The sequence below is a fragment of the Fundulus heteroclitus genome, chromosome 18 (assembly GCF_011125445.2).
Source record: "Fundulus heteroclitus isolate FHET01 chromosome 18, MU-UCD_Fhet_4.1, whole genome shotgun sequence".
NCBI classification, from domain to species: domain Eukaryota; kingdom Metazoa; phylum Chordata; class Actinopteri; order Cyprinodontiformes; family Fundulidae; genus Fundulus; species Fundulus heteroclitus.
This window is the reverse complement of record NC_046378.1, coordinates 33,321,208-33,343,880: the sequence shown is the minus strand read 5'-3', so window position 1 is coordinate 33,343,880 and position 22,673 is coordinate 33,321,208. Positions and strand designations below refer to the sequence as shown.

At 40.9% G+C, this 22,673-nt stretch overlaps 1 protein-coding gene across 5 annotated transcripts in view; it reads right to left on the bottom strand.

Moving 5' to 3' along the window:
- The window catches only part of fndc3a (fibronectin type III domain containing 3A), a 78,766-nt gene that overhangs the window by 40,235 nt on the left and 15,858 nt on the right, over positions 1 to 22,673 (bottom strand). For 3 of the 5 annotated variants that reach the window (XM_036149485.1, XM_012875220.3, XM_036149486.1), the window contains one exon: positions 7,812 to 7,887. In XM_036149485.1, the coding sequence (XP_036005378.1) occupies positions 7,812 to 7,887 (76 nt within the window). Of the gene's footprint in view, positions 1 to 7,811; positions 7,888 to 9,457; positions 9,590 to 9,888; positions 10,359 to 22,673 lie in introns of those variants that run through there. The other 2 variants (XM_036149487.1, XM_036149488.1) reach the window with 2 other exon arrangements.

Genomic DNA, 22,673 nt, shown 5'->3' with positions numbered 1-22,673 from the left:
AAATGTGCAACGCATCTAACTCAAACACTTCTGCTCCAGCTTCTTTCTTAAATACTGTAATTATGCCATATGTCTTTTCTTCCGATAGATTATGATAGACAATGTTAATTTTATCTGTTGGAAAACTGAACAGCTGCCACAACTAGGGTAGTCACAATACTAAAATGTCAAACTTGATACAAATACTAAGAAATATACTCAATACTATTTTCGATACTGCTAGAAATATATTATTTTATCATCTGCCCTTACCATATAACACAGAAAGGATTCTAGGATCAATGTCTTCTGTCTTCTCTAACCCCCAGTGGGTCGAGGCAGATGACCGTTCACACCAAGTCTGGTTGTGCTGGAGGTTTTCTTCCCTGTTAAAAGGGGAATTTTCCTCTCCACGGTCGCTTCATGCATGCTCAGTATGAGAGATTGCTGCAAAGCCATTGACAATGCAGACGACTGTCCACTGTGGCTCTACGCTTCTTCAGGAGGAGTGAATGCTGCTTGGAGAGACTTGATGCAATATGCTGGGTTTCCTTACATAGGAAACTTTTTGACCAATCTGTGTGATTTGATTGAATTTGACTTTGTAACGTGCCGTTAGATGACGTGTGTTGTGAATTGGCGCTATATAAATAAAATTTAAGTTTTTTTTTGTTTTTTTTTTTATACTCCATTTGTTTCATTGCCTTACTGATGATTAAAGTTTTCCTTCGTGGATTCGAACCACAGTAGAACAAAGCCGACATAACATCATTGAGCAGTCCATGTTTATGAGGCCAATATTCAAAAAGGTTTACTACTTCACTCTTACACACATAGGAGCATTAACAAACTTTTTATGTTCTTCACAAAAATCAGTGTCATGGTGCTAGCTTGTAGCATTAGTTTAGCACGTAGCATTGTTGAGCATTTTGTTTTGTTTTTCTTGTTTGTCTGCCTTATACAGAAAGTTCCTCCAAACAACGCTTTTCTGGCTGTACTTGATATGTTAGCAGAGTTTAACCTTCCAGCTTTAGAAAAGCAATTGAATGTTTGTAAGATTTTACTTCTAAAAGATCAACCATGCAAATAGATGAACAATGAAACATGTCTTGATCACATTAGTATTTCTGCCTTTTTCCATTAACAACAGATTCAGTTTCAATCACTTGTGTTCACAAGAGTTGACAAGCGGTGTTCATCATTTAACTTGGTTAGCAAAACAGGGCAAATCAAGAATCACTCCCTCTTTTGCTTTAAAATAAGAATCATAAACAGTTTCAGTGTCAAAATTAAAACACACATTTTTAAATGTGTTTTGTGTTTTTCCACCTTTCTTGTAACCGTTGGGGAGAACTTTATTTTATTCTTTTTTTGTATTCAGTGATCTCATGTGAGGCCATGCTTCAAATGTTTACACAGAAGATCATCTGTTAGCTCTTGGTAGCTCCGCGGTACTGCCTCACACAGAACGACCCAATATTATCCAAAAGCTGAACGCGGAAAGTGACTCAGCATTAAACATTGCAACCGGAGGAGAAGAAACAGACCCGTCATCGTGTTCATCATCTTAGGAAATGTGAGGTCCCTTCCCAACAAAGTGGATGAATTTGTGGCCCTAACCTGGCATCAACAGGCTTATTGAGTGAGCAGTCTGGTCATGCTGACTGAGATGTGGCTAACCACGGTAATTCCAGACACACACAAACAGGAATCGTTTTCAATTTCTCCAGGCCAACAGAACCAATGTGGGTCAGTCTGCATTTGTGAATAAGAGATGGGCCAACTCTGGACATTTATCTAACAAAGAGATAATCTGCAATAAGGACATTGAACATGGTCTTATTGCAACAGCTATCTACCGCAGCAGTTTACAGATGCTACTGCAATAACGGTCTATAGTCCCTTGTCTACCAATGTGGCAGAAGTATGCAACTTCCTCCACACTGTTGTGGACAGACTCCAAACAAAGCATCACTGGGGCCTCTTGAGGTTTTAATCATGCCTGACTGTCCGCCACTCTCGCAACCCTAACTCAGTATTTTACCTGCCACACCAGAGATAATAAAATGCTGGACATATTGCATGCCAACACCAAGAATGCATACAGCTCATCACCTCTCCCTAAACTGGGAGCTCAGATCACAACCTGGTTCACCTTCAGCCTGTCCACTTGTACGGAGAGAACCAGCTGTGCAGAAAGAACTGAGAAGGTAAATCAGGGATGGAAAAAAACACCTCTACAGGAAGAACATGGAGGACCAGTTGTTGTAGAATATCATCAGTAGGTTTTGAAAGATGTGTGGTTTTCGTCCTGGCCGTGGAACACTGGACCAGCTCTACACCCTCAGCAGGATTCTTGAGGGGGCATGGGAGTTTGCCCAACCAGTCTACATGTGCTTTGTGGATCTGGAGAAGGCATTCGACCGTGTCCCCCGGGGGATCCTGTGGGGGGTACTCCGGGAGTATGGAGTACCGGACCCTTTAATAAGGGCTGTCAGGTCTCTGTACGACCGGTGTCAGAGTCTGGTCCGCATTGCCGGCAGTAAGTCGGACTCGTTTCCGGTGAGAGTTGGACTCCGCCAAGGCTGCCCTTTGTCACCGATTCTGTTCATAACTTTTATGGACAGAATTTCTAGGCGCAGCCAAGGTGTTGAGGGGATCCGCTTTGGTGGCCTTAGGATTGCGTCTCTGCTATTCGCGGATGACGTGGTCCTATTGGCTTCATCAGGGCGTGATCTACAGCTCTCACTGGAGCGGTTCGCAGCCGAGTGCGAAGCGGCCGGGATGAAGATCAGTGCCTCCAAATCCGAGACCATGGTCTTGAACCGGAAAAGGGTAGAGTGCCTTCTCCGGGTTGGGGAGGATGTCCTGCCCCTAGTGGAGGAGTTCAAGTATCTTGGGGTCTTGTTCACGAATGAGGGGAAGATGGAGCGGGAGATCGACAGGCGGATTGGTGCAGCGTCTGCTGTGAAGCGGGCGCTGTACCGATCCGTTGTGGTGAAGAGAGAGCTGAGCCAAAAGGCGAAGCTCTCGATTTACCGGTCGATCTACGTTCCTACCCTCATCTATGGTCACGAGCTTTGGGTCGTGACCGAAAGAACGAGATCCCGGATACAAGCGGCTGAAATGAGTTTTCTCCGTAGTGTGTCTGGGCTCTCCCTTAGAGATAGGGTGAGGAGCTCAGTCATCCGGGGAGGACTCAGAGTAGAGCCGCTGCTCCTCCACGTCGAGAGGAGCCAGTTGAGGTGGCTCGGGCATCTGGTCAGGATGCCTCCTGGACGCCTCCCTGGAGAGGTGTTCCGGGCACGTCCCACCGGGAGGAGACCCAGGGGAAGACCCAGGACACGCTGGAGGGACTATGTCTCCCGGCTGGCCTGGGAACGCCTTGGGATTCCTCCTGAGGAGCTGGCCCAAGTGGCTGGGGAGAGGGACGTCTGGGCCTCCCTACTGAAGCTGCTACCCCCGCGACCCGACCCCGGATAAGCGGAAGACGACGGACGGACGGTTTTGAAAGAGTGAGGCAGTGAAAAACTTTTTGTGTTCAAGAGAGCTAAGGAATTTTACTTCTGCAGGGCCAGGAGTGACTATTATTTTTATTCTTTGGCACTTTAAACCATTGGCATTGCTGTGGACTTATCCAGCTCGTCTCTTCAAAAGTCTCTTCCACTTATGCGTCTGTGGAGAGGTTTGGTTTCTCCAATATAAAGATCAGAACTTTCCTCGCTGTATTGAGCCACATACACCACTCTGCTCATCCTAGGTTTTAGGGTTTTGTCCTTAGGATGGATCAGCCTCTGTCTGAGGGTCCTATTGGGTTTAAATGTACTGGGATCTTGTGTTTAGAGAAAATCCTCTAGAGTTTTTCAGAGACTTCAACAACATATGGGATGACAATGTTTCTACGCTTGTTTTCTGCCTGTTCTGTGGTGTGTCTTTTGGATTTCCTTTTCTCTGATTTGACAAAAGCTCAGTTAGGGTATCCACAGGTTTGGAGGGCATCTTTGACGTGTTCCTGTTCCACGTTGTTTCCTTCTGTCCTAGTGGGGACATGTTTGGCTTGATTGTGTAAGGTTCTGATGACAAAAAGCTTGGTTCCCAGTGGATGGTGAGAAATAAAAAGAAGACGGTCTGTGTGAGAAGGTTTCATGTAGACTTTAATGTTGAGGCTTTTGTCTCTTTCCATGCTCACCAAGTAGTCCAAAAAGTTGTCATAGGCATCCTCTCTGGTAAACTTGATGTTATTATCCACTTAGTTGATATGTCTGGTGAAAGCTTCTACTTCTTTTGCCTGAATTTTGACCCACGTATCATCCACATATCTGAACCAATGGCTTGGTGGTGCTCCTCTGAAAGAGTCCAAGGCGCTCTTTTCTATTTCTTCCATGTAAAGATTGGCCCCAATTGGTGACACTGGAGATCCCCTAGCACAACCATGCTTCTGTCTGTAAAAGTGATCATTGAACTTGAATTAGGCTGTGGAAAGACAAAGGTTGCTCATTACGTGGATGACTGAGAATCTTCACCAGCAGATGGCCAGAGAGACACTGGGAGAGCAGAGGGAGCTCATACCTTAACCTCTTAAGACCCGGGAACTTTAGTCTAAACAAAAGCTTTAAGACACTTGAAAACAGGCTGAAAAAGATTAGTTTCTCTTCCAACATATGTTTGATCAATTGTCAACCTCATTGACACATCTGTCAAGAGAAAGAAAAATTGTTTGATGAGAAACTAAACATAGGATTTTTGATGCCTGAACTTGATCAGACTACAATAATCGGGTCTTAGGGGGTTTAAAAAAAGGCAGTGTGTGCAAAGTGTGCAGCAGAAATGTTCTTTGTTGCAGTTTATGGCACTGATGCAAAGGTATACGTTTTGCACATCGCTGCAATTGTTGGTGAGAATGCTGCGCATTGTAAGAATTTATTTGCAGGAATCAAAAGCAATAAATCTTAGGCCCTGCCTACTATCCCTTGCAACCCTCCAGGCAGGGAACAAACTGCAGAAGATCAAGGTGTGAGAGGCTGGACGTCTGGATGGCATAAGCCCCAGACTCCTGAGGTGCTGCAAAAATCAACTGTCTGGCATCATGGGATACATATTCAACATGAACCTGAAGCTAGAGAAAGTACCTCTGCTGAGGAAGTCCCCCTGTGTGGTACCAGTGCTGAAGACCACGCACATCCACAAGACCTCAGCAGTTACAGGCTGATAGCACTGACCTCCCATCCAAAGAAGACCCTCGAGAGATTGTTCTACCTTTTCCTCCTGGTAAGATCTTTGTTGGATCTTACTGCAGTTTACCCACCAGCCTGGCACTGGGGTGGATGATGCCACTTCTGATTAACCATTGGTGAAGTCCACCACTAACCTGCTCAGTGGCAGCACTCTTCAACATGATATATTTTTGCGTTTAAGGTGCCGATTGAGACAGAGACCAATTCTCATTCAGACAAGAAATATTGTATTAAGTTTTTATATCAACAGATTCCGTTTGTGTCAATCTAGGATACACAGACTATTAAAACAATTTAGGCTTAATTTTAAATCACACAGGAACACGAAACTGAATAGAAGGAAAACCATCTTAAGTTAGATTGTAAGCTTTGGAGAAGGGAAGCTTTTAACAGTGAGTGCTAAAAGAAAATATTTGTAACCCTAAGCAAAGCACTTCTTAACACACATGTTGGCTTGTGAAAAGACTTTTTAATGTAAATCACCAAAAATGTTAATGTGTTATGCATGATTAACTCAGTATTTAAAAAGAACATCTAATTCCATTAAAATGAGCAAGATAATATTTTTCAAAGATGCACCATTTTCTCTAATGGCTCATATCATAAGATGCAATTATCACAGTGTGCAGGCTCAGAGCTGTGAGACTTTATTGCTGCTCATTTTAATTTCAGCAAAAAAATAAAAAAAAATAATAAAAAAATCGTATTGCATCCTCGACAACACTTTTTTTTAAAGACACGCAATGTCCAAATGCAATTACTTCAGAACATACTGATTGTTGTACATTAAAAGGTTGAGTAAAAATCTATCTACCTAATCAGATTAACTTTTGACAATTTACCAAGGATGCATTGTTTTTCCCCAACACAAACAAGTCAACGTATCAGGAACACCTGTTGATTATTAAGACTTTTATCCAATAACACTTTTCTTTGCCATTAATTTGCTCGCTCCGGGGGGGGGTGGGGGGGGGGTGGGAGGAGATTATTCGGATCAATTAGCCATGTAATGCAGTCTGCTCTGCACCATCATTCTAGCTTTCATGATAAGCAGAGCAGAATTATCACTTCTCATAAGGATAAACACAAAGAACAATATAAAAGCTTTTTATTATTATTAAAGGCAGAATTGAGAATTGGAGGCTCTAAATAAGCAGCTGCTGAGTATGGTTGCAAAATATTAAGAAAACATCAGAGTTCAGCATTATTGTTGAATACTGCATCGGATATTTCAGTTAGAAGCTCATACTGCTTTTTTCGTATTATGTTCCAATCACTCCCCATTAGCTTTAGCATCTCTTCACTATTATCTGAATTAGGTATGAGCAAATCGGGCAGTATGGGACCATCCAAACAGCTCAATATGAGGCCCCAATGGTGAGCAGAAATGGCCTAGTTACCAGTATCAAGGTATACGAAGATTTTCAAAAGGCAAGATTTCAAATAGTTTCCACTGTGTTTTAAACTGATGTTCATGAGATGTCATGTGGGGGTATTATAGAGCACAATGAAACCAAGCACTAATTTTCCCCTACCTGTTGTTTCACACTGCCGAACAGTTGGCTGAATCTCAGCTGTTTGGAAATATTTCTGATCATCAAAAACAAAGATAGTCTTTGTGAGGAGACTGCTGGAGCAAGTCGCCCAACTGATTAACAAGTTTGTTAGATTTGTGTCACTTTAAAGAGAGAAAAACTACAAAAACATAATGTATTGTGCACACAAACTAATTTTACTTAGAAACACAACTACGTTAGCAGGTGCGCATCACATAAATACATAAAATCTAAAGTTTACCCGAATAAACTATCCAATAATCAATATATCATTTTGGCGACAGCATTACTCAATGTTTTTCTGTTTCAGTCCTTCTTTAAAATGTTTGCGTAAATACTTTTTACTCAAGGTTATTGCTGTTAGAATCTTACTGCTGGTTCAAGCCTATTGGTGGGCATTTTATTCAATAGGAAATTTGATGAATCTCTAGATGAATGAAGGACAAACATATTGCAGATTTTAAGTAATTCACACTAAGCCATTGACAGAAAAATCGTAGAAACCTCAGTACAGATCTTGAGATTCCCTGGGTAATTCATTGCAACTACTTGTTTGTGTGTGTGTATTATATATATATATATATACACATTGCAAATACACCATTTAGGCGTCAGGGTACACATGCCTGACAAAGCTGCCCTGCAATGATTGTTTTCATAAGAGAAACATAAAAATAAATAAAAAAAGATATACATTAAGTAATTTATTCCACTGAACATTAGCTTGATGCCTACAGCGCTACACCACTGTTGTATTTAGCATCCTCTTCCCTGTTACCGGGTAAAGTACATGACTCATCATCGACATTTTGAAATTGCACTGAGGAATTAACCAATAAATTTCACCCAGACATTCAATTTATTTCTAAGTCAATCTTTACCAGGCACCTGTGAACTAATTGTGCTTGTTAATTCCAATTTTCTCGCCATTTTAGTTTAGTTACACTTGTGCGATAAATGGCCCACATTTATACTGTAATACTTAACATTACTAACTAGAAGTCTCCAAAACAGTCATTTCAAAACAGAAAGGCTTTCTTACCTGTGATACACTGATACTGACCATCCTCTCGTCGAATAGTGAAGGCCTCACCTGGGTTTACCTGCACCAGGATTACCTGCGGAGAACCAGACATTGCAGTTTATATATTGGGACAGAAAGAGGTGGAAAGAAATGCATCATATATTTAGAGTTTTTCAAAACAGGATTGAAGCAAGTTAACAATTTGAAAAGCACAAATTTCCAAATAAATCTGCCAATTCTTCCTGGATCGGCTCAGATCTGGAGCGATAAGCCAAATACTGAAAAGTTAGATTTTTTTTTTCCCAATCATAAAAAGCATCACATCTCAGAAGTCCCACCATGTTTGGTTTCCAACTGCATCGACCAACAGCTTGTACTGCTGCGTTAACAGCTTGAACTACTCTGGAGTTTAGTAAAAAAATAACTGGGCTGTTTAGTAATGAGGACTGGAAACTACTGAACTACTATTTCAAAGCTCCTGTATCACAACTTCATATGTTATGATTTATGGTCCTTTAAATAAAAAGGTAAGTAAAGCGTTATAGATGCATCTTTAATAATTATTAATAAATTAATAGGACTGTACGTCTTCAATTACAAACGTTTTTACCCAATTGGTCACACATAACTTCATATATCGTCAATAATATGATGCATGGCCAATGATGGGAATGACTAAAAGTTTGATACCTTAATAATCAGTTTTTCAAAACCGTTCTTTTAAACTATGTTTTTCTTTTCCTCAAGTCAGTCTCCATCCCTGAAAATTGCTGCATCTGAATCTAACTAATATTTTTTGCATATATGCATCTGTTGTTTATTAAATGTAAAAACTTAAAAATTGCCATCAAAATAGATGCTGCTGATTGAGCTGTTTATAGACTGAAAATGATGGACGTTCTTAGTTTTAAGACATTCAAAAAAACGGCAATTAGTTACTTATACATGCGAACGCTGAAGTCCCTGAGTAAAACACATTCCGCTTGCCAAGGCAGCTTTTGGTCTAATGCACTGATTTAATTTTTTTTTTTTTTATAAATAAACAAACAAAAGCTTTTTTTCAAAAAAGCAACCTAGTCTTAAGACAGAATTTGAACATCTGAATGAACTTCCGATGAAGGTTAGGGACACTGATACACGATAATGTTGTAATTTGTTAATATTCTGTTGGATTCAAAAACCACCTCCTCCATCAGACACTTGCAAAATAGTTTTCTTCATCTTTTCTGCTATTACTCATAGAAAAGAAATCTTAATTAGTCCAAAAACAAACTTGAAAGGTCTAACCTCAGAGAAAACCTGAAATTGGCACTGGCTGAGAAAAAGCTTGATTGCCACATCTCTGATAGCTTGTTAACAGATAAAAAAAAAAAGAAAGACACATCACAAAAAAAAAAAAAAAACACATTCACTGTAAACAAGAAATTATTTTATAAAGAGACCATACAGTTTGTTCAATTCAACTTTGGATGCAAATATAGTATTTCTGAACATGTAAACAAATATTAAGCTGCAGTGATTTTATCACATGTCATCAGGACTGATTAATTAAAAAAATAAAAAGATCCTTAACAGGAATCCTTCAGTTAGCTTTTCCATGTAAAATCCTTTAAAACGCATAAGGTTTTTGTTGCCTGGCGCTGTGTGTGGGCGCTCGCCGGTACCTCACTCTTGTGGAAGTCGCCGTCATAGAACCTACACTCCTCTGGCACAGGGCTTTGTCTCTGGCTGTCTTCAAACACTGAAATCATCAGCACCTCCATCTCTGACACGGCTCCCATTCATGTGCTCAGGGAGAACGGCACACAGCCTTATGACTGCCCCGCGCCGAGTCTCATACGGTCATGCGAACCCACACAAAGCAGCGTCAGCAGTGTAGTGTGATGGTGGGGACGGTGGGAGGGGTGAGGAAGTCTAATTCAATCAAAGTCTGAGCACTTCATTCAGGAATATGTGTGCGCGCGCACGCTGTTTGCTCTGAGCAAATAAAAAGATGACCAACCCGCTTTTTCCCATTGGAAATTGGTGTTAAAATTAATGAAAAATAATACAGAATGAGATTGTTTAGAAGAAGAAAAAAATTGCTGCCACTTACTGTTCCCCGCATTGCTTTCCCTCATTCAAGCATTACTATTCACGCCGTCCAAAGACAGGAAAAGATGCTTCGGGGTCTACCAGACCCTCCACAACTTCGCCCAGTCCTCATAAGGGATCACATGACCTGCAGCATCAACAAATCTGGCCAAACTCATTTTTTTTTCTTTTTCGCAATCTTCCCTTTCATCCACTCCTGCATCGAGTCCAGGAAGAGACTGGAGGAAAAAAAAAAAAAAAAAGAAAAAGAGATCTGGAGGCTTGGTTTCCTGCGCTGGATGCCGCCTTTATGCAAAGCGTAGCGTGAAACTCATGGTTTGCTCAGCCTGATTTCAGCTGCGTCTGCTCCAGCCGGGGCACGCGCTGCAGCAGCCTCCCTGCTGGAAGTATCCACAGCAACCCTTTCAACAATCCACAGCGACGTCTTTACCAAACCCCCACACGCACACACACACACACACACACACACACACACACACAACGGACTGGAAAACCTTATCACTGCTGGCCACTCTTCAGCAGAGGAAGAGGAGGTACGATAAGTCCGGGAGGAGAGGAGCAAAAATGAGAAACACTATTTTTTCTCTCTTTTTTTTAAGATGACGCCTCAGTTTGCTGTTCTGTTTCCTTCTTTGCCTCTTTTCACAGACTGCGTGCCAGCTCAGCTAATGCCAGCCGTGCTCCTTAGCGCGGCTCATTTCAATAGCATTCCATCAGGGTGTGATCATAGCACTGCTGAGCCGGTAAAGGTATAAGGGGGTCCGTAGCGTGGGGGGGAGTCCTTTGTTCTGGCTTTTTCACAACAACAACAACAATTGTGTGAGGGAGCTGCGCGACCCACGCAGCTTCTGAGGCTGACATACATGACTACGCTACAGTCTCTCTCTCTCTCTCTCTCTCTTCTTTCCCTCCCCCTCACACTCCCCCTGGCTTGTACGCCCTCTCTCCCTCTCTCATTCACAGAGCGGCATGCTTATATCCTCCTAATACTCTCGATCGATGCCGAGGCGAGGCGGAGAGAGTTCGGCCGCAGAACTCCGGCGCTTGTGACAGCTGCAGCCTCGAGTCCCCCCCCCCCCCCCCCCCCCACCCCCAGCGACGTCTTTGGGGATCACAAAGCAGCACGTTCTCGGTCAAAGCAACAGTTATTTGCACGGTTGCGACACGCGCAGCTCGAACGCGTTTAGTTCCTCGGCAACATCTGCTCTCATTTAGGCTGAAGGGGATGGCATCTCTCGACAGCCTTGATCCGCCTGATCCGCATTTGTCAAGTTTGCCGTGTACCCCGGGATCCCTGGTACTGCCGGGTGAAAGGCGCACCAAACAAGTGTCACGCAGAACGAAAACCTGCTCGTTTTTACTCCTGGGACAGCAAATAACATTGATTGGAGCAATTATAGAGGAGGAGAGCCAGAAGCAGAAACGGGTAAGCAGTAAAGCTTAAGAGGAAGGACGACACCAGGGAAATATAGTCGGATTAATTATGAAAGAGGAATGTTAGCAGTTTACGCGGCAGGCTCATTCACATGACTTTAAACAGCGCTCAATGCATTAGCAATCTAATTTGCTAAATAATCTCAGAATTAACTAGTTTTATTGCCTTGTGCCAAATGGCCTCAGACGTTTCCGCAGTTTGCTACATAACAGCCAAACTTCAATCTATTTTATTGGTTTCGAAACTGATGAGGAAACATAAAGTAGGGTCTCGTTTTGAGAGGGGGGAAGGAAAATTACACTTTTTGTTTAGCGTATAGAGATCTGAAAAGTGTGACATTTGCTTTTATTGCCTCCTAGGCATGCATTACCAGTATTTGTCCGTTTCAACAGATCCTACCACCTGGGCTGTGGGTGTCCGCAGCTCTTCCAGAGTTACCACGGGCCTCTCGGCTCTATTCCCGATCAATGCCTCTGGGGGTGTTAATGTTCGTAAACGGTGGAACACAATTTTTTTTTTCAAGTATATATTAGATAAATAAATAAACAACATAAATATAATTTCTTCTGTGGCAACAGTAAGCATTGCAACTAACCAATAAAATGTGACCCACCACAATGGCAGCTGAAAGATTTAATTAACCTAAAATAAGTCAGTATTTTTTAATTTTTTTTTACCGTATGTTAGCTTCTAATCATTTCAATTCAAGTTGTGAATCCAAGAAAAAAAAAAAAAAGTTTGAATGCAGTTGGTAATCCTGTTGAGAAACACTTTTTGTTATGCTGGGTGAAATGGTCTTTCCATCCTGAGAGTAGTCGATACATTATGTAAGACTTATTCACCTCTATGAGAGCTGCAGGACCGTAAACACTTCATTCATTTATACAGATTAAAATTAAAGTGAAACTTATCAGTTCATATCAGTTTAAGTTCTTTACATTTAAAATATATTGATGCTGTATTAAACAAAATACTTTTGGATTTCCCTTTTTTTTTTATGCAAATCAAAAGTGGCATGCTGTCTGTTGCAACCGTTATCGTTGCAAGTACAATTTTCATCTTCGGCCTACCCACATTTTATTTTATACATCACTCACCAGTAACTTTAAAGTTTTATGTAAGAGAAATAATTAACAGTAACATCATGTCCTTTGATTTTTTTAAATTATTTTCGCTTAGTTCTGACCGACACGCTACGCTGGCTGTGGATTTTTAATCACGGCTCTGACGAGAGGTCTGGCTAGTAGCCACAAACAAGAGGCTCTTTACTTTGGACCACCAGAGTAAGTTTTAAAAAATAAAAAATAGACTGTTTATTGATAGTCAAATACAAAAAAATAGCTTAATATTAGAGACTGCAATCGACCTGACACTGGAATCCCTTTTCTGGAAACGACCCCCGTCTGTTTTGGTTCCTTACACACTTTTTAATGGCTAGATAAACTATTTAAATGTGGGTGTTTTTTTACCCAAGTCCAACCCCCGCCAATACTCTCAAGCCACTTTACCTTTCACTGTAATTGTACAACGTTCAATGAGCACTCAGTCACACTTGAAATGAACTCAGTAGTTGTTATGGAAAGGTATTAGCTGCTGCTCTAACTAGAGGGTGGTTGTTTTCCAAAATAAATAAAAGGAAAAACAGGACGAAAGACATTTCAACACACTAGCATTCAAAGTAATACCTGTATCAGGTATATGTGGTTTCTATTTCCTCCTCAGAGGTAAGTTACAGGCGTCAAGTCCACCATAGCTTCCAGGGGACGAGCCTGAACGTTGTAACAACCCCGCAAGCTGTTTTGGATCATAATATTCTGATTAGCATGAATTTAAATGCATCACCCATAATTTGAACACCTGGACCGGATAACAGCTTTAATATTAACCTTGTTGGAGAACAGTCACGGGCTGGTTAATGATAAAGAGCCAAATTAAGGTTTTACTTAAAGTTTCAGAACAACTAACGATTCTTTTCATACTGCTCCTATGGTTGAAAGTCGTTTTTTGCTGGCTGGTAGCCTGCCCAGGTAGCCTGAATAATTAACGAGCTAAGATCAGCTCGTTGGTCTGTGCTGCTCTAGAAAGAGCACAAGGGCAGAAAGTGTCACTTGCTTGGCTGAAAGCGCTCTCGAACGCCACCTCTAAATTCAGCGAGCACCGTTTCAAAATGTATGCTTAAATGTATGTGTCAAAATCCAGAGGATTAATAAAATGCACAGATAATATTCTGAACCTTAATAATAGCAGTTTTTCAGCTGTAAAACTATTATATGGTAGGAATCAGGAAGACTGTTGGTGTTAAGGACTATAGGAAGAGTGTATGATTAAATACTTTTCACCCCTTTTCAGATATAACCACTAAATTATGCATAATATACCATAATTATATATATTATTTATACATATTTCTAAGCGTTAAATAATTTCACTGAAATAAATCATTAATAATTACATACAATGATATCATGTTTAGTAGAAGTTATTATACCATGACAATGTCATATTAGGTCGTGCCTATTAACATTGGCCATGTGCTGTGAAAGGCTGATTTCCCCTTCATCAAGTAAAGCTTTTGGTTTTATCATTAGGATTCTGAATCAAAATTAAAGCTGATTCAAAAATGTGTTGCCAAATGGTATCTACATCACTTCTACAATTCTCTTGAATTTTTAATCAATACCAATCAACTCTTATATGGACCAAAACAACCACCTGATATATCAAGTTTTTTCTTGTCTGTCTAGCTAGAAATCTTTAGATAAATAGAGATGCACCAATCAATTGGCCGGAGATTGGAATCGGCAAATTTTCTGCTCATGGGCTCTGACTGATGATTGCCTGGTCAAGTACTGATATATCTGACCCCCCCCCCCACTCTTTAAATGCATCAAACCAAAAAGTCCCTCCATTATAAGGATGAATTATATGAACAACATGTACTGTGATGCAATAAACATAAAAAAAAAAGTTAGGAGCATATGCTTGAATGCATGAATGGGGAGGATGTTGGAAAAAAACAAAATCTCATGAAATGCAACAGATGTCGTCAAGAAACTTCAGCCGTTTAAGAGGCGTTACCTGTAACGTATTCAGCACAGAAAAAGGAGGTCAGCAAAAGATTTATATCTTTGTAGATAAGGTCAGTTCCTCTTCTGATAAGCACACTTTGCAGTCGCAAACTAAACGTTTACAACCTCTTTCGAGCTTAGACAAAATTGCATAAGTAGCAGCCAAACCTATATGCACACAAAGTGTTGCTGCCACAGGGAGACCAACTGCATGATTACTTAACCTCGACCCAAAACAGGCCCATCTTGCAAAGGTTACTCTTTTACAAAGATGGCTAAACAATGAGATTTGGACCTCAAACACCTTCACAAAAAGTTTGTTTTTAGCTTTTTTAAAAACTGGAATAGCAAAAAGATGATCATGGTGTCCAAACGCTAAGCACTCATCTCCCCCGCTGCAAAGATTTGCATCCAAATATAAAAGTTTTATGCAAAGACTGCGAAGATCCGTTAGCACACACTGTCACCCAGGTGGCCACTGCTGTGTTTTATTACCCCAGAGGACGGGCCTGCTCTCTGCTCATGACTGTTCGCGCTGACGTTTCTCAGCCACCGGTGACTCAGAGTTCGGGTTTCTCACTATTTGTTCCTCCTAATTGTTTACTGCGCGTTGATGCGACATAGCAGCTGGGTGGACAGGAAACGAGAGCCAAATGACACAGGGAAAATCCTGCCAGGGTCGGAACTAGCCGGGGACCAACGCAATCTCCCTGCAGCTGATGGCATATACCTACGTGTGCAGCGATGATTCAAAGCAATTTAATGATCCTTAACCGCGCAGGTTCCCATGGAAGTGTTGCATAAGAGCTCAGCAGGTAGAAAATATGGCAGAAAAATCTCTAGCGGTCGATCTAACTGTTTGGTTTTTCTTTTTAGAATTATGACAAAGCAAAGATAATATATTCATTAGCGCAACAGCACAACAACATCACAGCATAGGGCCTGTCATAAAGGTTAAAGTATCAACTAAACTCTGGATTTTACACTTGAACTGCCCCAATCTGTGACCCCCCGGTCATAAACAACAAGAAAAATCTAATTTTATTTACAATTAGTGAACACACCCTCCCAAGAAGTTGGTTTTCTGAGGAAAGAAGATTCAGTTGGCTATTGTTCGTATCAGTGAGGTGTTTAAAATTAAGTCAAAGGAACCACAAGGCTTCTGTCAATGTTTCCTATGGAGGTAATTCATCCCGGTGGCTACCTTTTTAAAATGGGGAGAAAGACATTCGTAAACATCCAGAAGGCGGAATGTATTAAAGCCTCTGAGCTTTCAGCCTCTGTCTGCTCAGGGACATGCAGGATTTCAAAATGCTGAGAGCCATTTGAAAGTCTTTGAGTAAAGCCAGGAGTCTAATAACTTAAGGGAATCAGAGACTTTTCCTTTCAAATATTACATTGTACAAAGCCATTATTTATTTTGGATGGATCTTGTAGAAAAGAAGAGGACTTGAAATATGGGGGTATCGTTTGGAAGTGTGCTAAAAGGCTAGTGAGTTATAATCTGTGAAACAAATAAATGTGAATTTAAGAGAAGACTTAATAAGTCTGTGACCCCCGATTTTCCAGTAAAATTAACATCTGTTGGAATAATTCACTTGTACAGTGATTTAATTTTATTTATCGTTGTTTAGCACCGTTTCCAGTGCAGTTTACTGTCACCGGTTCTGTTCACCCTCTGCTCTGTCGACTTCTCCATAAGCTCCCCAGGTTGCCACCTTCAAAGGTTTTCTGATGACTCTGCCATAGTAGGTCTCGTCACAGATGAGCACGACTCAGAGTGAATAGAGAGCTTTGAAGGCTGGTGCCAGCAGAACCGCAGCATGGGTACGGTTAGCATCCAGGGAAATGATGTGGAGACTCATAACTACCTGGGTATTCACCTAAACAATAAACTAGACTGGAGTCACAACACTAATGCTTTTTACAGGAAGGGTCACAGCAGACTATCTGATGAGGAGGATGAGGTATTTTGGAGTGCAGGGTGCACTCCTATAACTCTTCCTTGACTCTGTGGTGGCATTGGCCATCTTCTACAGTGAGGTCTGTTGGAGCAGCAGCTTATCTGTAGCTGAGAGGAAGCAGCTGGATAAACTCATTAGCAGGGCCAGCTCTGTCCTGGGATGCCCCCCCTGGACCCAGTGCAGGTGGTGGAAGACAAAAAGAAAAACGGCATCACTGATGGACGATGTCTCCCACCCCATGCGTGGAGCTATTGCTGAGCTGGAGAGCTCTTTCAGTGAAAGACTGCTGCACCCCAGATGCTCTAAGGAGCGCTTCTGCAGGTCCTTCATCCCAGCTGCTGTTATTAAATCGCTGCTGATCACTACAGACTCAATAAGTGTTTACAACATGCTAAAGGTTTGACAGCTCTTTGATCGGTTCAAGAATCATTGAAACTATCTCTCAGATGTTGATGTCCATTTGCACATGTTTTAGCTACTCTGGGGGTTGCTTGTACTATCATACATATTGCATAGGTTTCAATTAGTAATTGTAATTATTTTTTTTTGCCTTTCTGATATGATCATTCTCTTTTGCTTTAAAGCTTAACCTGAAATTAGCATGTTATTCACATTACTAATCTAGTGTAACTATGTGCTTTTGCCACTGTCACACCCACATTTCCCCATTGAGGGACAATAAAGTTATTTCTTATTTTCCACTTTACCAATGTCCTCTTTGTTTTAAATGTTGCCGCCAATCAAAAACCTTATGTAGTCAATAAGCAAACACTGATTGCTTTACCATCATACATAAAGCACAGTGCAGTGTTCCACTCCGGTTCTACCTTATAAAAATATTCTGGACATGCGAGCACGAAACATGTAACTAGTTGGGTTTTATAAGCTAAGCCACAGAAATCTGGCCATTTTACTCTGCTCTGTGGTAAAGGAATATTTCACTGTTTGACATCTAGTTCCAACAAAGTATAAAAAACAAAACAACTGGAATTTTTTTCCGAAGTTTGAAGAAGTTTCGCTTCCCATCTAGAAAGCTTTCTCAATTCAAAATGTCTGGAGTAGTGTGGAGTTCCAAGCTTTATAGTATTGCCCAACAATGGCTTAGATAACATGCAAATTAAAAGGGTCCAGTTGTTTTGTTTTTTAAGTTTTTTTGGAATGACCATGACCTGGATGACTGAGAATCTTCACCAGCATTTGACATCTAGACCAGCATGCATAAGCTCTGTCTCCACTTCTATGACATTTGGACTTCTAGGCACTATAGGAAAAGCTGGACTAAAACCTACTGTTGTGCCAGTTCAGACGTGACAAAAAGCGGGCATCAATTCGGGACGTAACGGACTGCGTTACCCATGATGCAATGTGGTCAAAATGGCCACCAACTCATGTGGTCAAAATGGCCACCAACTCCCATCACGCAACACGGCAAAATGGCCGCCGATCAAGATAAGGTTGCTATGGTGATGGCTATAAAAGCCGATCACACACGACAATCTTTCTTCTTCCCTGGCTTTTAGCCAACCCGAGAAGACACACACACACAGCTGATTCCGTTGGGGTGACCCCAAGCCACGTGTTCGATTACTCGCTGGACCGAGATTTTTCGACGCAACGGTTATTCCCTGCTTTTTATAACAGGAGGTCGACTTAAATAAGTACTTTTAAATTCCCTCTGATCAAAAGACTGAGAGACGCCGTATTTCCCAGTGATCGAAGAGGACCCCGCTTTGTCTGGCCAACAAAGCGACTGTGAACCCGGTGGAAGAAACGAAGGAGCTTTTTCCCCGTCCCGCTGCAGCCTGTGGGCAACTGCGCTCGTCAAGGCGCGTCCAGAAAGCCACACTCGGAGCGCTCCGGACCAGCCCCGAGGCACCTCAAAGTAACAGGGTCTCCCCTTTTATTTCTGTCTCACCAACAGGGTGTTTAGAAGTGCCTGGGCAGGCGTTAGAACTTTGTAGGTGTTGGTTAATGCTTTTGTTCCACGACGAAGTTGGAATTATTTTGCTGAACATTTTCTTTGTATGTGCATGCATTTTACAATTGATTTGCTGTGTTGATTTGTGATCCATCAAGAACCCCGGCGTGGGTTACTGCTTCATTTCTTTTCATCTTTTCCCTGCTTTCCCCCCCTCTCTCTTTTCGCGTCTTCTTATCAATTTAATCTTTTGTCCGAGCTCAAGTCGCGGGCTTTGCTTTAAACTCCCAGTTAGCTGCGCGCTCTCGAAGCGAGGCATTATCCCATCAGCGTAAGCGTAGTTACGTCATTAGGACCTCCCCTCATACGTCATCGTAGCAGCCATCTTGGGAGGGTCACGTGTATCTGGACTGTAGGGAGCTTAGCTGAACTAGCTTTTGTGTAAGACATCAAAGCGTCCAGTGAGATTCCCGAAGCTGTTCTGTCTATCAATGCTGATACGTGAAATGCCGGTGTTTCGAGGGCGGTGTTAAACAACTTTGAGTTAAGTTTAGATCTGCTAACCGCTCATTTTAATCCATTGTTTATTTTTGTTTTGTTCTTTATTTCCACATATATATTTTGCATGTTTTAGTTTAGTAATGAGTAAGAATTCCAAAGTTGTTTGAATCAGAGAATTACTGTAACAGGGAATTGCTTTTGGTTCAATAAAACCAACGACTGCGGAATAGACATTGTTTTGTGTTCAGTCCAATTCACAGTTACATGGTTATTCAGAAATCAGAGCTAACCTCCTTTGGAGTTAACATCTGATATTAATACAGAGACAATATCATTGGATGGTGATAAGGAATAAGGATTTAAACTCTAATTGCAGTTACATTGGGGTTCTCACAGCCTGCTGGATAAACCTCGTCGGTTAACAGTCCGACCTGATCATTTGTTCCAGCATAAATGAGTTCATTAAAGCAAATTAACTAATGCATTAGTGGTATAAATACTTACAAGCTTATAGCTAACATCACCACCATTTGAACTATATTTGTTATAGCGGAAATTTGAGTTGAATGATTTATTATTTAAATTATAATACCAAATTATAATTAATAATAATAATAAGCATATTCAACCAGCTTATGGCATAACACTACACACTTTAATTCAACATGTCTGGTATGTTAACTCATCCCCAAGTCTGGATTGGTGGGTAGAAAATACAGAGCAGGAATATTTGGTTGTACTAGTGTATGTTTGCCACCAACAAGATGGCAGAGAAAAAAAAAGTAAGGATTTCCCCACCACTGCGAAGCTCGGTTGCAGTTTCTAAATATTAATTTTTCACAACAGCTATGCTTATATGTTTTGCTTTACCGTCTAAATCAAGGTGCCCTAAACCCTGCTGAGTCACAAAATATCCTCGTTCTCGCAACAGTTGACAAACATTGGCCTCACCCCCCCCCCCCCCATCATTGCCGATGATTCAGAGGCTTTACCAGGAGACAAGAAGAGTGGGTTGCATATTTGTCACAACATCTCAGGCCCTCTGGTCACTTGTAAAGGGAACGCGTCCAGGGTTCTGCCTCGGCTGTCTGGTTATCGCATACAAGGCCAGTGCTAAATACGGCCGATTTAGAAGTCAGGTCTCACTATCCCACTGTAACATTAGCCCACACATAATGCGTAGCCACAAGCAGGCTAAACATTTCTGACTGTGTTGCTTGCCCAGTTCAAGTCACGACGCGTTGCGTTTACTCACGACTCAAAGTAATTATTATTATTATATTTTTTTCTATTGTAAATGTCATCTTGCCTTGTGCTTATCGTGTTTAAATAAGGAAGGTGTTAAAAATACACACCATCTGAGTATTCGCTGCTCTTTGTAATCTATCCATCAGATGGGCTACTCGAAAGGATTTTTAGCAAACTGTTTGGCAAGAAGCTGATGGAAAGAGGTAATAGGCATTAGTTAGACGTTTTCAGGTTGTAGTCCAAAAATCCATCAAAACAGAGGAGCGTAAAAACACAAGGATAAAAAGTTTTAAAACATTAAACCTCAGCTCAAATGAATTAGAGTAATGAACAAAATATACATATCCATCAGCACAGCCAACAGCTAAGTGCATGAGCCATTAGCGAGGCTTAAACATTGACAGAAGCAGGCCGATTCATCTGTTACCTATTTAGCTCCAAACCAAAACAGCAAGAGCAGGAAAAACCGGGGGGGGGGGGGGGGGGGGGGGATGAGTGGAAGGAAGCAGTGATTCATCCTGTAGCCAAACTCATCTCTTAAAAGGAATCATCTCAGGTAATGACCCCAAGACAACAGCTTTCTTTCTGACTCAGAATAATTGGTCCAATGGAGCGTTAATATCAAAGCCAAAGACTTGGATAAAAAAATAAATAAATAAAAAAAAGAACAAGAACAAAGAATAATCTGTCCTTCCTGTTCGTCCAACTAAAAGGTCAGAAAGAGAGGGGTCAGCCATCGCTGTGAATTCACTTCACTGTCACCGCCGTCTTGCCTCATTCTGTCACGGCCCAGACCCCTCAGTTAATCCCTGCTCCTCACTCTCCAGCCGTCATGATATTTATGCACCTTATCAGATATATAGCACGGCAACATTATGTTTAATTCTCAGCCAAAAGAGGCTTAAAACTTCACACACAAAACAGCACAAGCATGTTTTTACTGCTCTTCAAGGAATGGGCTGGTAAGAGAACTCCATGGTATGATAACCTTAAGCAAAAATACAATGCTATAACCGTATTACCAAGAAAAGTTTACACACTTTTACTTATTCGAAGGTATAAAATAATAAAATTAGTTTTATTTTAAACAGAAAAAAACTGATATTCTGACAGTGCAAAAATGGTATGGACTATTACATCCACAACAATATGTTTTGCCTCAACATTAACTAAAAACAGATGAGAGGATTTTTTTTAAGTGAATAAATAATAAGACATCATTTGTTTAAAAAAAAAAAAAAAAAAAAAAACTTTGTTGTTTAGCTGTGAATAAGTATTTTGTTGTTGTTTGTTTTCAGAACCTGGACAGACTATTCCCTTTCTGCGGTCGATATCTGCTATGAACTGAAAGCAGAAGGACAAACACTTTCAGGGTTTCAACTACAATTAATTGATCGTGGTGCACTGCCACGGCAAAATAAAAGGCACCACACCTTCAGAAGTTTGTTATATATATATATATATATATATATATATATATATATATATATATATATATATATATATATATATATATATATATATATATATATATATATACTTGTGCACTATTATTAACCATAATCAAAGTTTGAAATTACCCTAATTATCGTGAAACGTTAAAATGTACTCCAATTTGAAAAACCAAAACCGCCTGCTCCTTCCTGTGTGGCTGCTAAGCTGGCTAGCGGCTACACACACACACAGCTTCAATCTCTAATTCACGTCGTTCACTCTGTGTGCCTCTGATAATTGTATTTTTTTTTGACTTGACTAAGACATTGTTGACGGAGAGGACCGACTGTTTATAGGGGATTTTACTTCTATCCCAGGTGACAAATGAGAATGATTTAGATTGATTTTACAGTAAATATCTTACTTCTAGTTACTTTAACTCAACTCACATTGAGCTTTAGCATTATTACGATCTATAGTATCCACATAGACCTTAGCAACTGCAAAACTGAGCAAGGAAAAAAAAGTATGTTGGAAACTTAATTTGGAGACACTTCCTGCTCTACTTTACCTTATATATATTCTCTTTTAGTCTAGCTTTGGGCAATCCTATAACAACGCAAGTGAAGAAAGGCACATTAAAAGTCACAAAAAAACAGAGGTTGAGGAGATATTTAATGCAACAGTAAAAGTTGTAGATGTGTCAACTAAAACCCAAACAGCAGCCCATGTAGAACCCTAAACCTAGATGTGTGACTCACCGGGCCCACACAACAGAGCGCCATAAAACAGGATGTTGTATACGTTATTAAGCTGTCTCAGGTATCGATTTCAACATCACCAGCAGGATACGTAAAACTGGCCTGCATCCCTGTTGCCACCAAGAACAAACTGCAAACAACCGTAGATAAAAAAAAAAAAATCTTTATTTAAGATTTGTACAAAATTACTGGAAAAATCTTTTTGAAGGATCAATCACACTTCTTTTTTTCCAGACCCTGAATCATATATACTGATATACAATTGTGCACATTCGAGCAATTTGACTTTCTGGTTTACACGGCAAGGTTGTACAATTTCAAAACCTGAGACAACCCACACACGACAATAAAAAAAAAAAAAAGTACCTTTAACATGTTTGCTCATACGGTGTGCGGTGTCCGGCCAAGCGGCAAGCACGGCACACCGCACACAAACGGATTTCCCTCGCAAACATTC